The sequence below is a fragment of the Emys orbicularis genome, chromosome 17, assembly GCF_028017835.1.
Source record: "Emys orbicularis isolate rEmyOrb1 chromosome 17, rEmyOrb1.hap1, whole genome shotgun sequence".
NCBI lineage: Eukaryota > Metazoa > Chordata > Testudines > Emydidae > Emys > Emys orbicularis.
Window position 1 is genome coordinate 6,917,587 of NC_088699.1, and position 18,407 is coordinate 6,935,993.

The window sequence follows — 18,407 nt, forward strand, 5'->3', positions numbered from 1 at the left end:
CAAACTTCTTGAGTGTTTTCTGCCCCGAATCCAAATTCTGCTTTTTGGATTACCATTATTGAAATTGGTTCTCTTGTTTTAGTTGAAGCTGCTGCTGAACCTTATCTATGAATGTTTACACAGAGATATATAGACAGAGAACAAACCATGAAATTAGGAGAAAATCATGGGATGTTCTTGCCTTTTTAAAAGGTATTCTAACAGCAGACATTTATTAAAAGGGGAAATATTTCATTGGATAAAGTCTGCCTACTGAGGCATGGGAAAAAATAATTCATTGGTTCTATCTTGGGTACCAATTGGCATAAAGTCTGGGATAAGAAAACCTCCTATGACCCATTCAGTGTTCTGAGCCATGTTTTTTCCCAGGCATTTTATACCACAAATACTCACAGGAGAAATGGATTAAGTTGAGGATAAAAGTGAAGAGAGAAAATAACAATGGGCTTTGTTATTACACAGAGCGAACAGGCTGTCATGTCAACTTTGCAGGGGTATATTCCCAAACCAGTCATCATTAAACATACTCACTTCCACTGAAAAAAGGGAGGCCTGAAAGCGCCGGACAAAAGAAATCCCAAAAGACAAAGTAAAAACAAATTAAAAGCACCATTATAAAACACAGATGCTATAAGGAAAATAAACTTCACAAGATTTACTGGTTTTTGACAAAGTTGGACATTTGTGGAAAAGACATCAGCCGCAACTCCCAGGTAATGCCATTGCAAGGCTAATGTTGTTTCGGTTTTACCTTTGCCCACCCCTTTAAAAAAAAAAAAAAAGGCAGGATATGAAGGGTTGGTGTTCTTAGCTGCTGAATGCAGTGACTGAGAATATATGAAAGTGGCAAACCACCAGGCACCAAGGTACTTCTGAAAACTGGACATTAGGTTGATGACTGCTTCAGACAAACTTTTAATTTACAATTTTTTTATTTTAATTTAAAAAGTACAAACCAGAATAACGTACTGTAGGGAGCTAATCTGTAAGATTTAAATGACAGAGCGAGTTGCACATTTCTATTTTTTTTTATAATTGAATTTTTCCAGACCTGACAGAAAACTGCATTTTGATCCAAACATGCTAGAATTATTAGTTTGTAATACATTACAAAAACAAGCAGCATACGGAGTTGATTCGCTGCTTGATCACTTGACAATGAACTCAGTATAGATTTGGGCTTGGTCGGCAGTCGGGTGGGATACTGAGGGGCCCCTTCCTATTGAAGATGTCACCTTTTAGAACAGACAAAAAAAATTAAGTCCTGGTTACTTAAGGGACAAACCTACAAAGTGTTGATCACCACCACCTTCGATCAACTAGAGAAGGGGGTACCCAGTACCACACTATCAAGCTCTAAAATCACAGGTGCACTTTCTAATACAGGAAGGGGCATAAACACCAGACTTCGGGTAATTCAAACTCAGATTATATAATTCTACCTACTAAATTTCCCCTGCAGTTTCAGTTGGATATGGTATTCTTGGACTGGCTAATGTCAGCTGTTGTGGGATGATGGTGTGCACTGTGAAATTTCACTTTACACATAAGTAAGGCAAGCAGGTTTTGGCCCTATGTAAGGTTTTATATTAGTATATTGGGAATAATAAGCATTCAACTTGTTCTGTGTTGTTTCCAGAAAAACATGAGTAGAACTGAACTTCTCTTAGCTATATAGTAAAACAATGTAAGATTTTAAAAAAATTATCCTGTATTTCCTTGTGTTCTTATTCTTCCTTGTATAATTCCAATAAAACTAATAAGTAACACAATTATATCATTTCAATTCCGAAGCACTTGGTCTGCTTTTAATATCCTACTGTACTTAATAAACTAAAATTCAAACTGCAACAAATATTTTAACAAAGTTAACATCAAATATCAATATCCTGCAACTTACTGACTGTAAGTAAAACACACAATAACTTGAATCCACACAATCACTGGCAGGCTGAGCAATGAGAAAATGAAGCATGCTTAGCCTTCTTTTGCTGCCTATTGTAAGAGATTCCTCAACTAAATACTCACTAATTATTTAACGCAAGACAAATACAGTCCTTACTAAATATAAAAGAGGATGCTGTTAAAAAAATCATGCATGTGGCGGTTTATTTTGTTTTGTTTTTTATTCAATACGAGAAGTCTCATAGATGAGAATGAAAAGCTTCCCAGCTACAGTTCCAGGACTTTCACCCTCGTTTCTGACCTTTCCCCAGACATGTTCCAGTATAATCTGTAATCTACTAGAGTCGGAAGAGGAAACAACAGCGCCCTGGTGAGAAATACTGCCTTGTGACCCAAATAGAGAACTCTGCGGAAGCAATGCTGGCTCACAGAAGTAGTTTGGGAGGGTGTAACAGATCATTCAATAATATTTTTAATTAATTAAAAAAGAACAACACTAATTACTGTCAACAAGATGTAACATATTTAAATCTTCCCCAAAATGTTACTTTTTTCCTGGGAACTGGGTGTGCAACAACAGGAAACTTTATAGCTCTTAATTAAAATAACCGCTACTTCTTAACATTGCACAGCAACTGCTTCAAGCAGCAAACTGCTAGGAACAAGATCCATTTAACAGTCTATGTCTGAATATTTCTAGTAGCACTTTTATTAGCTACAGTGGCTATATACAGATTAGACACTCAAGGTCAAACTTTCTTGAATTTACATTGATGTAAATCCAGAGTAAATCACTGAGGTCAGTTATGTTTATACTGATGAGAGCAGAATTTGGCCTTTTGTCTTCATAATATTTAAAACCACTTTTTTGCTCATCTTTTATAAAACGGCTGCATCTATTCACATGAATGTACTGGGAAAGCAGCCCTTTCCTTGTCTATGTATGAAAAGATGGAGCATCTGATGCCAACGGGCAAGCCTGTGTGCTCGTAACGTTCCCCTGAGAGGCACATGCACCAGTCCAAGTGTCTCCAGTTACAGGGGAAAGAAACACTCCTCTACCCTCAGTTACCTGCTTGGTGGAGGGAAAGCTCACCTCAGGCCCTGGATATCACCCCTCCAATCTTTCTAGGATTTTATACCACACCCATTGGCGCACTTCCCCACCACATCCACACACTCTCCATCTGAGGCCTCCACTACTTCCCTCCCTACACTATCTCCACTTTCAGGAAACCATTGACTGCCTCAACCACAAATTACTCTCACTGAAACCCTCAAATTCTTTCTAGCCCTTGGGGGTAGCGACAGAGGAATTTACACCATTCACTTCACCTTCCTCTAAGGATATGTCTACACCGCAATTAGACACCTGCGACTGGCTCATGCCAGTTGACTCGGGCTCGGGGCTATTTAAGTGTGGCACAGACATGTTAGACTGCAGGCAGCCCAAGCTCTGGAACCCTCCCACCTCGCGGGATCTTAGAGCCCAGGCTCCAGCCTGACCGTCTACACCGCAATTGAACAGTGAGCCTGTGAGCCAGCCAGGGGGGTTTAATTGCAGTGCAGATATATCCTCAGGGTGAAGCATTTAAAACTCTAGCTCTGCTTGGGATTAGAACCCACCACATGGGAGCTGTACAAGCTGTGCTCAAACTGCTGGTGATATGCAGCTGGCCAATACTCCTACTTCTGCACGTGCTTTTTTTTTTTTTTTTTTTTGGATGGAAATGAAATCTTTGGAGGCACATGCATAGACACAGGCAATTGTGTGTGAAGTAGCCCCGGTACTCTTCTGCATGTACTTGGAGTCCCATGTTAACAGTTGTGAGACCTCCTGTCAGGGAAACATCCATGATCTTAGCTAACGTCTTATAAAATATCTCATTGGAAACTTGAAACTAAGATCTGTTCCCGTGACAATTTCCCCTCTCTCCCCCTCACACCCGGAACACAGGACAAGGTTGCTTGTCAAAGCTGCACGGATTAAAAAAAAAAAAAAAAAAAAAAAAAAGCACTGAAGCTTTTGGTTTGGGAAGAGGGGGATATGAATAAAAGCTGGCATTGGCTTTGTAAACAGATCTAAAAGTAGATCAAGAAACAGGACCAAAATCTTACTACGTAATAATCTTGCAGGGTCCATTTAACTGAAAATATCGTTGGTCCAAACCTACAATACTTAGGGCAAAATTTGCACTGAAGTGAAAAAACAAAAACAAAAATCCCTCCCTCTGATAGCCAGCTGTGGACTTCATAGCGCCCTGCAGAGGTAGGAGCAGACTGTAACACTGACACTTCAGCTGGTTCACCCCAATTGGTGATTGCCAGGGAAATCAGCTAAAATGGCCTCCCATTGGCTGAATCATCTCCAGTAAAAGCCTGCACCAGGGAGGGGATCCAGCCGCTTGCCATCCTGTCTATACCAGGATTTATACCTACAATTCTGCTCAGAGTCATGGATTCCAGGCTTGGTTATTCATAATCACTGAGTTTACTTGTCCATTTGTAGATGTTTTATAGCAGTGTATCTTGGGATCGGTGGTGCAGGGCTTGGGGAGACAGGCATATGCTGTTGCTGCTTCTCTTCCATTTTTCCCTTCTGTGTGTAAATTTAAAGGCCTCTTTGTATTGGTGGATCCTTGCAAGAAGTTTGGATGACATAGGCAAAATTTAGACAATGAGGGCCCTTAGTCCTGGTGCCGTTGGAAGGCAAAGGGCTTCCCTGACCTATGGAATAGAATAAACTGATCACTAGGAACTACTGGAGTTTTGGCTGTGGGAGAACGAAGTCCCTCAGCATGAGACATGGGACACTTTTGCATTAAAATGTGCAAATGATTGGCCTGGTAGCCTCTTGGATGACCTGTCTGTGTGCAGTAGAGAACAACCTTATTGGGTGGAGTACAGGGAGAAGAAATAAAAGCATGCCTACCCCAATTTTTAGCTTGCGGATACCTAATATTAAGTATTAGTTATATACAGACATGGAAGGATTCGATTTTTACTGGTAAATATCGGTAACCGTCAATTTCACCATGCATGCACAAACTGACAAAAAATATCTCCATTAATAACAATCAAAATTTACAGGTAGGCAATGTAAGAAAAATGCTGCTTAGAGTTTGACTTCAGGATATTTACTTTGTATACTTTGACATTTGATTCTGACAATTTGTGTTTAATGGTTATAAAGATTTAGCGTTTTGAATCTCAAAGTCTACTGTCATTAAATAATGATTGTCTGACACTCTCCCCAAAATTTTCCTGCAAATGTGAAAATTGACATTTATAAAAATTAAAATATGCTTTATAATAAGCATTGATATTATGTCAAAATTATAAAAAAAAAATCAAATTCTGCCAAGCCAATTTATGTATGTTAATAAAGTTGTGGCTGCTTTTTTGTCACTTTTTCCTTGTACTAATGTCCATGTCTCCCCCCCGGCCCTTGCTATGTCTGCAGCAATTAGCACAAACATTGTTATGTTTAAAGTAGTTCTAGGCAGATATCTGACCCAGGTTGCATACACTTTATTTCTTCTAAGTTATAAAACAATGTGCTCTGATAAGCATTACATATGAGAACCTGAGAATATCATCCATGGAAAATTATAACAAAAGTGACTTGTCTAAAACCCACAGAATATTAAAACTGGGGGGGAAAACATAGGAATCTCTCTCTCTCCTCCCCCTTCCCCCTTCCCCCCCACACACCCTCATCAGCTCTGCTTTTTTACCCATGACTGCTAAGGATGTTTTCTGGCTCTGTGACAGCATCATGACTCAGGTCATGAGAAGTGTCAAAGATGCATTTCCTTCAGATGGGAAAAAAGCAACTGATTTTAACAGCCCACAAAGACTAAGCAAATAGAATAAGCCAAATCAGCACATTTAAGAAGAGTGAAGATAAACCTTTTAAAAGACACAAGTATATTTTATTTCCAGTCTTAACACTTCAGTTCTTTCCCTAAAATGTTTGCATTTTTAGGCTCCAAAAAAGGCATAGTTGATTTAAATACTTAAGAATAAAATATTCACGACAACAAGATCAGCACCCATTTACTGCATAATCAATCACTGATTATAAACAAACACACAGGGTTTGCTGCAACCCTGCAGGCTGAAGGGCTATATATTTCATGCCCCTGCAACAGTGGTAGGTGCTGTTTCTCTGAGGAATACACCACTGGGGAAAGCAGGAAGTGTTTGCACCAGTGCCCTCCTCTGGGTTCCAACAGAGAAAGGTATCTCCCGAACCTCATACCATCTATTCCCTTCTCACCACAACTCACCCACTGTAGCTGCCATCATCAACAAACAGCTATATAACAAGAATCTCTCACCCTACCTCATCAAAACCTCAGCTATCAAAACACCACCTTCAACCACTGTACCTGTGCCTCATATCCTTTCACACCTGACTTACCCCATTCTCTACAAAATTATGGCAACAGCCTTCTCATCTCCTGGGCACCTGCTGCATCATTGCCTCATGCCAGCTTTTACATCTTTCTCAGCAATGAAAGCACCCTTCTGAAGGTGGTTAACGAACTCCTTAATTGTACTGATCATAGCTCTCTCAAACTACTCATCTTCCTTGACTTCCAAGCAATATTTGAGATTATCAACCACATTATCCTTGAGAACATGCTGTCCTGCTCTTCTTCTCACCTGGTTTCACTCTTATCCCTGTTTCTTTACGTCTGGTGGTAAACTGTGCTTCTGACACTAACCTACTGTTCTATAAAGCCCCTTATGGCGCTGTACTCTGCCCTTCACTGGCTACTTCTTTTCACCCAAGCACATTATTTCAAAGTTTAAACTTGGCGATTGCTTTTATTCTGATGACACACAACTCTCTCTTTTAAAATGCAGTTCCGCTCTGAAAAGCGGCTACACGAAAAAGTAATCCGTCATTACGCAACAGCTCTCTCCATTTGTGTAGTCACCTCAACTGTCCATAGTAACAACAACAGATTTTCCACTACTTTTTACTCCTGCAGAGCCTATAAAGCTGTGGCTTCTATTACTTCTTGTACATCACAAATATAATAGTTCACCAACTTTCAATCAGTAAGAAATGTGCAACCCCATCAGAGACAATCAGATGATAATGGGTGTCGCTGAGGGCTTAAGCAGCAGGATAAGCTTATTACTGGTGATGTACAAGAAGAAAACAATCACACTTGACTTTCACAGCTCAGTTCATGGGGAAAACATCTTTTTATTTGTGAATTGTGCACATTTGATAGGAAATAATTGAGGGGGAAAACAGAAATAATAAACAAAGAACCTCACAGTGCCATTTTACTGGGTCACTTTTCAGAGTAGAACTCCATTTTACTCAACTCCCTCTCCGCCTGCCTCTGACAAATCAACACCTCACCGTATAGAAATGTTCTTTATTTTGATGTCACCAAGACCGAGACCATCCACCTTTGCAAGAAAATTTCCCTCATAACTGTAGTGCCATTCTCAACTCTAGCCTTTCTCCCACCTCTCAGTTCTGTCACTGACATCTCGCTCTGCTGTGCCATTACTCCTCTGCAAGTCCACCTATAAAAATGTCCAAAACATAGTTTGCATCACCCATTGCCTTGACCCTTCCTCTGCTAAATCGCTCAGTCATCCATTTGTCACTTCCTGCCTCAGTAACGACAATTCCCTCCTGAAACAGTTCTCATCCAAACTCCAGTCTGTTCAGAATGCTACCACATGCCTTTTTCACATGTACATGTAAATGAGACATTTGCCCGTTTTCTGAAACCTACACTTGTTCCCCCATCCATGTCCATACCCACTACAAAAGCCCCCCTCTAAAAAACCTCATGATCATGCCCCCCCCCATGATATAATTTTCTCAGCCTACATCCCTACCTGACCTTCTGCTGTGCTAAATTTTGGTCTCTTGTCAATCCTCCACTTCCTCTAGCTGATGTAATGGAGCGTTTGCGTCCATTGCAGCAACGACCCAGCAGATACTACCAACCTTATCCACTTCACTGATTCATTATCCGTTATTATAATACAGCTTATTTACAACCAGTAAAGCAGCTGCCCAGTATCCAAATTTGTGCTTACAGTTAACAACCGTTCACATATGTCCTAGTCTATTCTCTCATCTACTCAAAATTTGTAATCCACTGTCATACTGTAACTGATGGGTATTGTGTACTTACTGTACAAAGTTCCTGGCCAAGAGATCCAGCGTAACACCTGGAGTTTTCCAGAACGTAGTGGCCTACACCAGCTGTCAGTGTGGTAATCACTACAAGGTGATCCAAGACTGCCAGAATATGGTGGGGGCGGACTGGGGGGAGAGAAATCTTCCTACCTCTACAAACACACTCAGAACAGGAAGACTTGTAAAGAACCGAATCATGATACATTTTAAGTAGTTCATTCTCCAACTCGTACACAAAGGATTTACTTGGGTAACACTCATCAACTGCAATGTAAATCCCCTTTGCATTAATAGGAAAAGAAAGAAGGCCCGCTTTTCTGACATTTGGCATGCATAGAAGATAACCAAAAGCATATTATTTTAAAAAGTAGTTCACCTGGAGTGTTTGCCAACATAAAACAATGAACTTGTAATCTGATGCAAATTCTTCCTAAGGCACATGTAAAATAATTTCTGTTAAAACTTTTCAGACATCAACAAATGGATGTAACTAAGTTTCCAACTCATAGACAGGCAAGGTAAACAGGATGATAAATCAGAATATTCCTATGGCATTCATACAACATCAACCTAAATCAACAGAATACACTGAGAAGCTGGATTCATTGCACTGATAAAGTTGAGAAAACATCGCCCTCTAGAGGGTGTCCAATTAACCATTTCAGTTCAAAGGAGAAGGCCTTTCTTTCTGCCACCCAATGTAAAGAATGGTTGTGCGAAGAAGAAACAAATTAGGATTCGTAGACAAATTTAGAAAATAAATTTTCTGAAATCCTATTTAAAGAGGAAAATATTTTATTACAATACAGATCTAAAGTGATTTGTTTGCATTCATCAAATGTATAGGCATTTCAAATAGATAAAGAGTCAGGCCCACACTATGGCGTTCTTTAGCGTATCTGTGAATTTACAAAAACTATTTGTACCAGATAAAGGCTATAATTTATAAGAAGGCAAAATAAAAGCCTACAAGAGACATTTCAAATAGGCTGCTTTTGATTCATGTTTATAGTGCTGGCGATTAAGTTAAACTTCGAAGGGAATTGCCCTCCAGTGTTTTAAGTTATTCTACAGCTAATTTTCTTTCAAACTATTTTTGTCTGCCTCTCTCTAAATAGGTGGTTTCTCAAGTGAGTGTTACTTAAAGGAAACCAATCTGTTTTTCAGGAAGGCTTGATGATGTCACTCCTTTCAACTCTGCTTTCCCATAAGAATTCTTCTAATAAAAAGGAGTTTCACTCTGGGAAATAGTGAAAAGTGACATGGAAGTATTTAAAGCATCTGAGATGTGTATGTTTATCAGACTGTTGGATTTTGCCTTTAATGATAGAGCAACCACTACAAATGAAAGACAAGACAAGGATGTGTGAGAAGACCTACTGTCTTAAAAAATAAATAAAAATAAAAAAGACTTTACAATGGAAAATGGATTATTCTGTACAATGTAGAATGTTTCTAAACAGTCAAATCCATGTATGTATAAGACTTGTTTTCCTCAGTTCTAAATTTATGTACTGTATTTCAGCTGAGGCGTAAAATTTAAAACAGAACCAATCTGTGTATGATTGATTTTTTTGGCAAAAACTACAAAATCCAAATGAAAAACTTCAATACACAATTAAATGATACAGAGAAAACAAGCTCAAGAATCATCATATTATTATTGATGTTTCTAAGTAGGTGGAACTGCACAGTATAAGGTTCAAATGTGTGGTTAATTTATGTTTACACTTGTGATGTGGTCTCACTCAGGAAAATCGCTGATCAACAAAAACAAAAAGCCATGAGTAGGTTAAACAAGACCTTTAACTTAGTGTCAATGGGGTGAAAAAAATAAAGTATATACTATATTGTAATTTTAACACTGGATGATAAAAACATTGAGCAGCTGCATAGGGCTTTCCATTTTCAAAGTGAAGCATTAACACTTTAGGGCTAAATGCTACCCTTGGGCATGTACACACAGCTGCCACTGGAGCTAACAGGAGCTGCACATGTGTAATCAAGGGCAGAATTTGCCCTTAACTATTTAACGAGGTAACCCACACAGTGTGCCTGTGAGACAGGTGAGTGTTACCGTTCCCACGTCACACATGGGAAACAGCCATGCAAGGCCCAATTCTGCTCTTTCAGTCCACTGATGTCACAATAGTCCTATAATAGTAAAAGCCCATAAAAGGACACTAACTTAACTCTGGTACCACTGACACTATCTGGCAACTCAACTGAATGACAAAAATACACCATGGGTGGATTAACAGATAAAATAACCTAAACAAAATCTGTGTTGGCTATAAAAGGTGCAAAGGAAATATCTCTTTATCAACTCTTAGTAAACAGTTTCCTTTACTTCATTCTGCTAAAAAGGAGCAGAGGCAAACAAGAGTAAAGCCAAAACATGATTCATTTAGAGATGAATCCCACCCTGATAAAGGTTTACATTGTGTGGGTAAACAATTTGTAAATCATCCTGAATAAACCTTAAATAGATTGTTTCTCTACTATACATAAGGCAAGTTGGTTTTTTTTTTTTTTTTTTTTTTTTTTTTGAGACACTAGTAGTAAAAAGCGAGCTGGAAAAAAATTACCAGGATTGTGCTCAGAAAATATTTATAGCCATAAAAAGCAAGCTCAAGTTAATGTGAATGGAATATAATTCTTTTGTTAGTCCAATCAAAAGGTAATATGCAGGCTTTTTGGTCACTAAAATCCATTCTTCCGGGGTAGGATTATATCAATACCATTTTAATATGAAAGAAGTATTAACAGAAGGATTAACAGCAATGGTCTACAAATTTACTGAAGTGCTATGCAAGTTTCTACATCTTAAAGCTTATTCAAATATTTCTAAATTGCATGTGATCCTTCATTAAAATCATGATGTCACGATTGCACAATCAAGAAAAGCCTACTGACAAGGATACTGTATTAAAATCTGTTTGTCCATCTTTCATTTCATCAACAATAAGTAAAACAACACTTACTGTGACATCTGTACATAAGCAGCTATGAGAAATGCTCAACATATACAAGTTCTTCACCCAGTATATAACTAATATAAAAGAAGAAGAGAGTTCTAATTTATAATTTACTGTGGTTTTTAACTAACTCTGAATTGCATACTTACTTCCCATACTGCATCTTTTGCAGAAGCACAGAATTAAATTATATATGATATTTTGAACTTAAATAGCATCTTTCAGCAGAGGATCTCAAAGCAATTTACAAACATTAATTAAACCCTACACCCTTAAAACAGATTATTATTCTCATTTTACAGATGGGGGGAAATTTACATACAGCTAAGTAACTTCCTCAGGGTCACACAGCAAATTAGCGGTAGAGCAAGGTATAGAACCCAAAGGCCACTCTTCTGCTCTAACCACTAGACCTCACACGCTCCACGAGACAACACTAACTCCTTCAAATGAAAACAGTGCATAATATCTGTCTATTTAACAGTATATTATACCAAGGAGCTGTTACGATCCTAAATCCTTCTTAGTTTGTGGATTAAAATAGTCATCACAGTTTTCTGTTAATCCATCTGCTACACATGTGCACCAAATCCTTGCAATGAAAGTCCATTGTGAACTTCAGTTAATTATGTTTTTCAAGTATATGATAAAAGTCTTTAAAAGGCACATAATCCAGATCAACCATCTGTATCCTTTCAGTTCCACACCTAAGTACTTTTCAAACTGTAAATAGGCACAACAAAAACATCTAAAATAACACAATGGTTTCCCAAATCCTATAATTTAGAACTAGGGTGACCAGATAGCAAGTGTGAAAAATCGGGACAGGGGGTGGGAGGTAATAGGTGCCTATGTAAGAAAAAGCTCCAAAAATAGGGACTGTCCCTATAAAATTGGGACATCTGGTCACCCTATTTGGAACTAAACTGATTTTATCTAGGACTTGATTTAAAAAAAAACTTATGTACATTTGTTTCTGGTCTGAAATGTTGTATCTAATTTTGATGCAGAACAAGGTAAGGCTCAGAAATTTAAGCAGTGGCCAAGCCATCTCACTTTTTAAAAAAAGAAAAACACCGCATCCTAACACTACACAGTTACTATATACTCCCATGCTAATTGCATTAGGTGGACATAAGCAGCTGGTGGCATGGAGGGTGGCAAGTGGAGAAGCAAGAGGAGCATAAGAATTTTTAAAGGCTTTTGCTTTCTTGTAAAAGGCTGCAGTGTTCTTTCCACATGCCTACCCACATCTCGCCAGTGACACACACTATTCCAATTCAGTACAGCAAACCAACCTTTCAGCATCAAACAGTATCCCTGGTTCCTTCCTTAGACAGACCCCAAAATAAAGTACACACTTAGTCAAGAGAGTCTCTCTCCAGATTAACAACAAGGAGTCCGGTGGCACTCTGCCCTCTTATGCATGCCAGACATCTGAACAGATCATCCCACCTTTAACACCTTCAATGCACTTGCCACTCCTTTTCAGATTCAGATCAAAACTCCCCTCATTGTTTCTAAAAGTCTCTATTAACTTCCTCTCTACTCTCATGTTCACTGCCTCCACACATCCAGCACCTGTCTCCCCTGCACCAGATTTACTTGGGCATAAGCTTTCGTGGGTAAAAAACCCACTTCTTCAGATGCATGGAGTGAAAATTACAGATGCAGGCATTATTATACTGACACATGACGGGAACGGAGTTACCTCACAAGTGGAGAACCAGTGTTCACAGGGCCAGTTCTCTCCAGATTGTCATACCTCTTTCCTCAAACTACGAAAAGGGGCTAATGATATACTAGCCCCAATTCCTCATTCACCCTCCTTCTTTCAATCCCTGTTTCCCAACATTCCCCATCCCTACCTAAGCTTCAGGAATAAAAGGCTGCACTGGGACCGCCATGTGGCAATACAAGTTGCTAATCTTTTGCCAACTTGCCATAACTTTGACTGCAGTGACACCCAGACTGTTGTTATGAAAAAGGCTTCTCTTCCACATTTCTGGAAAACATCTCACCAACTCAGCACTCATCTAAGTTAAGAGACTCCTTTTATTTTTTTTAAGTAATTATTCAATACAACTGTTTATAATTTTCACAGAACATTTTCAAATCAGGTATATGAGGGTTTGTGTATAATTTCAGTGACTCCATAATTTGAGGCTTCTAAGAACTGTTAAGAGACTGATGGATATATTTACTTAAACATCTTGGCCAAGATCTTCAGAAGCAAGTAGTGTTTTCTGAGTGCCTCAATTTTGAGCACCCAACTGAAGACGCCTGAAAAGGGCCTGATTTTCAAACACATAAACCCTGAAAATCAGGCCCTATTAAAGATGTCTTGAAACAAACACTCACAAATAGAAGCACCGAAACTCACAAGTCACTTTTGAAACACCTGGCCTCTGTTTCTTTGGAAATACCACCACGCTGTGGTGTGAATGTGTTAGCTTTTTCTCCAGTTCAGAAAATCTGCCCATTACAGAAGTCTCTGGGCATACTAATCAAAGCCAAATGAAACCTCTCAGTTTCTTTTTGAATATCAAATGCTAAATCTATTTAAAACTTCAAACCGGTAAAGACGTAACTTACTGTAATTTCTCTTGACAAAAAACAGACTCGGATGGATGAAAGGTACAGAAGTTGAGAGTTCCTTCCTGTTCTCTATACGATGTCAATTGTTAAAAATGACTGGATGTGTTACAATAATTATTTACAGCAATCTGGTGTCTGCTTCAAGCATGTCACACTGAACTGCTGTGTGGTAATGAGAGGAATAGGCTATAACTGTGTATGTATAAATATATCTAGGAGGAATAAGAAGGCACAGATATTTCTGGCCACCTCTTGACTATCCCAGGACGTCAGGATCATGATAGGTGATCCTGTAATAGCAATAAAGGAAATGCTATTCATAGGGGCAAGGTTTTTAATCCATAAATCCTGCCACATTGGAGAAGCCCCAAAAGGGAAAAAACTCAACTTTTAGCCTGTGAAGGAGTGCTCATTCCCCTAAAAACAACAGGCACTGAAAAGGTCTCTGTGTGTCAAGAATCCCACAAAGACTATCCTGATGGCACAGAGGGAAACCATGAAGGCAGGAAGGGTGAGGATTTCACAAGTGCCTATACTGTACCCTTCCACTAGTGTTCATGATCTGTCCGGCCCTTTGAACACCCTCAGACTGGCTGAAGGGATCCCCTAGCCTTTCTAACCTCTTGCTATTGCTGACACCATAAGAGAGACCTAGGTTTCCTCTTACACATCAGCAGAGGGGACTTATTCCTATTAGGGGAGGGGAGCTACAGGGAGCCCCAAACAGGCCCTTGTTTTTAAAATTAGATTGATATTGGGCTGGTTAAATGAAAATTACCTGTGACCCTCACTATTTACAAGGGACCAGCAGGAATAAACAGCAATCATTCTAAATCCAAACAACAATCAGCACGCCAACAAATTACACCATCAAAGAGAAGGGCAAAAATGAACAGATGGTTCCAAAACTCACTGCCTAGGGCAGAAAGGAAGAAACTGAGGGTGACTAGGACTGTGGATACTATTATAATTACACCCCAAAAGTTTTGATTTCCCTGGGGGTGGACTCTGCTTTCTATATGGTTTCTATATCGTTCCCGGTTCATGGCCTCTAAGAGCAACACATCATCAGAGTGGATGTGGAAAGGCAATTCTTGAAGGATTTTCTTTTTTGTAAATGTATCAACCACACTGTTAAAAGAAAAAAAAAACTAAGGGGGAAAAAAAACCACAACAACACTGTCCTGTCAAGTTCATTGCACCTGGCTTTCATGTTTTCCCCACAAACAATACGTATTTATCTTCTGGATGTCCAGATGTGCTCCATGACCATCCAGGCTGATGAGCAATGAGATTTTTAGATAACTGCATTGAAATGTAGACCAGATTAGTGACTTTGTGATAGCTGTGAAACAAAATCTGAAACGTTAAAGCCCCTAAACCTTTTAATTTACAATGGAGACTATTAAAATGTGGATTTCCCCATAGTTTATTTAAGTAGGTTCTAAGTAATAAACTCTGTCTTGAGTATTTATAGGGGACCTATCCCCTTACTATCTAGGTACCCTGTAAATTTATACTTTAATATAGATTTCAGGTACTGCATTTGCAGCAGTTTAATACAAGGCACAGTGGCATTTTTAATAACATCATCTGTATGGGGAAATACAGATTATTTGAATCCAATGTTACTGGAATCCACAGTGAAATCAATATTTTCTTTTTTCAGATACTGCCGACTACCGAACATGGGATACTACAAAAGCAACGTAGTGACTCGACAGAATAGGTGTGCCAGACGACAAAGAAGAAAAATGAGATTTACCATGAAGAGGTGAGCCAGATGGGCTGCTCGACAAGCCTGGGACAGGGCTACAGCGGCCTCCTTGTTTAGATGTCAGCTCCTGCTCAATCTCCTCCAACCCTGCACTCTTCTGGAAACGGCTCATGCGGTTTACCACCCGGGGCGACATGTGAGTGCGGACACAGGGCTGACCACCATAAGGATTGATGGGGAAGACGTGGGAAGTGCCACGAAGAGTGCTGACCACCACCCAACGACAGTCATGGCTGAAGGAGATATCTTGTACCTGGAAAAATGCAAAGTTACATAGATATGTAGGTGTCATTTCACAACCTTTCTGAAACAAGTTGGGTATCATGTTATAATTGAAGACACAAGTCTGAACAGAAAACATTTAACTTAAACTTTGGCTTTTTTAAGTCAATAGTTTGATTTTATATTTCTAGTGAACAGCAAACCAACGATCTTTGCTTTAATACCGTTTAACACAATCCCACACCTTGAATCACCTTGAAGAAGATTAGGGTTGGAAGAGACCTCAGGAGTATTTTGAGTATTTCTCAAAAGTGTCCTGAAACGTTTATTCTAAGGGTCCAACTCAACAAAACAAATTGCAGTGCAAAATCCCACCCAAAGCCACGGGAGCCTGATGTAATTTTTTAACTGAATTTGGTCCCCTAAAAGAAAACATTCAGGAAGGCATTGCAACTGCACATTTGACAGCAGGCAAGGCACCCATTATTTGCTTGCTCATTTTAATTCTCAGGAAACATGACAAATAAGAAGTAAATTATCATCAACAAAATTGTATATTCATGCCAAATAGTTTGATGTGGTTTAGCGGTTCGAAGAAAAGACTAGGAGTGTCAGGAGTTGACTTCTTGGCTCTGACTCTAAATGCATGAGCTTTGACTAGTCACCTAAACACTATGCTCAAAAATTTGAAAAGCTGTTGCTAGATTTTTTGTTTATTTTTGTAATGCTCAATTTGAGAAACACTGGGCCCGAGTTTCAGATGCACTAGCACCCACAACTTCAGTTGAAGTCAATGGAAGCAGTAGGTGCTAAGCACCTATGAAAATCAGGCTCCAGGTTTCACAACTGAGGCCCCCAAAAATCTGGGGCCATTTTTGACCTAGAACGCTACCTCCATTTGTAGGATCACTGAAAAATTATTTCAATTGTAGTTAAAATTGCTTCACTCTACCATGGGAAAAGAGCTTTTATGAATCAGCTGTTAAAAACCTATGACATTAACAAAAAAGGAAGACCCCCTGAACCAGATTAGCTCAAATATCTTTTATCCATAGGAGTACTCTCACAATGTGAACTATTTGAGAAGCATGGGTCTTTGTTTTAGCTTCTCCTTAAATATCATCTCTAGATCTGACACAAGAAAAACATATATTAGTTAAAAATACTCTCTGATGTAGTTACCTTTTATATAGATCTAAGAAATAAAACTCAACAGAATTTAATTCTCTTCTAAGTAGGCTTTACATAACACCTTGATAGAAAGCAAATTCTTGCTCCTTTATGGGAATGCTTCATAAAAGGGAACACAGTTTGTGGTCCAACACCATATTGCCAGACAGCTCATGAAAACAAGAAATTTAGTTTAATTTACCATAGAAAAGTCCTAAAACAATTTTCGTAAAAATGTTTTAAAAAGTAAAAGCCGGATAAAAAGAAGTATGTACATGAATGGGATTTAACATGGCACACAAACATATAGGTGAAGGGTTAGTTTTCATTTTACTATTAAACAGCATAAGCTAAATAAAATTCTTCAAGCTTTCAGAGAAGCCAGTTTTACAATACACTAGATACTCAAATTGGAGTAAAAACTGATAAAATCTTGACAAATATTCCAGAAATGCAATCCAAATATTCCAGACAAAAGCAGCAAGTATTCAAAGTGTAAGTTTGCAATTGAGCCCTGAAACCTTTGAGATAAAAAAGGGATTTAAGTATTGTGACGTGTGACAAGATATTTGGCTGACAGACTGTCACTATACAAAATGTTTCATCAACTTTACATAGATAAACCAAAAAATACCACTACACACCTGCTCTTTTCAATTATGGTGACATAGCCAAATGATCTGCTAATGATCTAGTTAAATAGGGTCCTAGAAATCTGACAGGTTTAGCACTTTCAGTGAATCTAGTATTACTGGTATATAGTCATTCCACGAGCACTTAAAGCTCCTAGTTTGTCTAAAAAGAGTTTCATCTTTACAGACTGCTCAAAACAGATTAGAGGCCCAATACAAAAGAACAAGAGCCAAAAGAAGAGAAACCCCATAATCACGGGATGAGAAAAGAAGGCAGTTTTCAGATGTTAGAATCACACACAAGAACTGTATACAAAATAGCATTCTCAATTACAGAAGAAGGCTATATTTCAAATCACTCCTTCTATGGCCTCCCCAAACCTAATTTTCCTGTCTTCAATATGCACGATACCTGCCCTCTTATGCATGCCAGACATCTGAACAGATCATCCCACCTTTAACACCTTCAATGCACTTGCCACTCCTTTTCAGATTCAGATCAAAACTCCCCTCATTGTTTCTAAAAGTCTCTATTAACTTCCTCTCTACTCTCATGTTCACTGCCTCCACACATCCAGCACCTGTCTCCCCTGCCTCGCTCTAGTCTCATGCTCTTGGTGGAAGAGTCTTCTACTCTGCAGCTCCTGCCAACTAGAATAAACGGATACTGTTTTGAGTCTCACCTGAGAAACACACTTTCCCCCTTGCAAGTGTCTCTTCAGTCCCTCCCCCCCCCCCGATGTCTATTTTAACTTATTTCACCATAATCTCTTTACATCACTGTACTGAGCAAGAAAAAAATGTACAATTTCATCTTAAATTAGCTTTCAGCATGCATTCCTCATTTTATATTCTGGGGAAAAACCAATCCAAATAATGCCAAAATCCTAGCTCATGACAACATGCAGGAAACAAATTAGGAAGTAATTATAAAGTCTCAT

At 38.8% G+C, this 18,407-nt stretch overlaps 1 protein-coding gene across 1 annotated transcript in view; it reads right to left on the reverse strand.

Moving 5' to 3' along the window:
- BCAS3 (BCAS3 microtubule associated cell migration factor) overlaps positions 1 to 18,407 on the reverse strand; it is a 498,029-nt gene that overhangs the window by 317,832 nt on the left and 161,790 nt on the right. Inside the window, exon 15 of the mRNA XM_065418107.1 lies at positions 15,431 to 15,695. Within this exon, the coding sequence (XP_065274179.1) occupies positions 15,431 to 15,695 (265 nt within the window). The remainder of the gene's footprint in view (positions 1 to 15,430; positions 15,696 to 18,407) is intronic.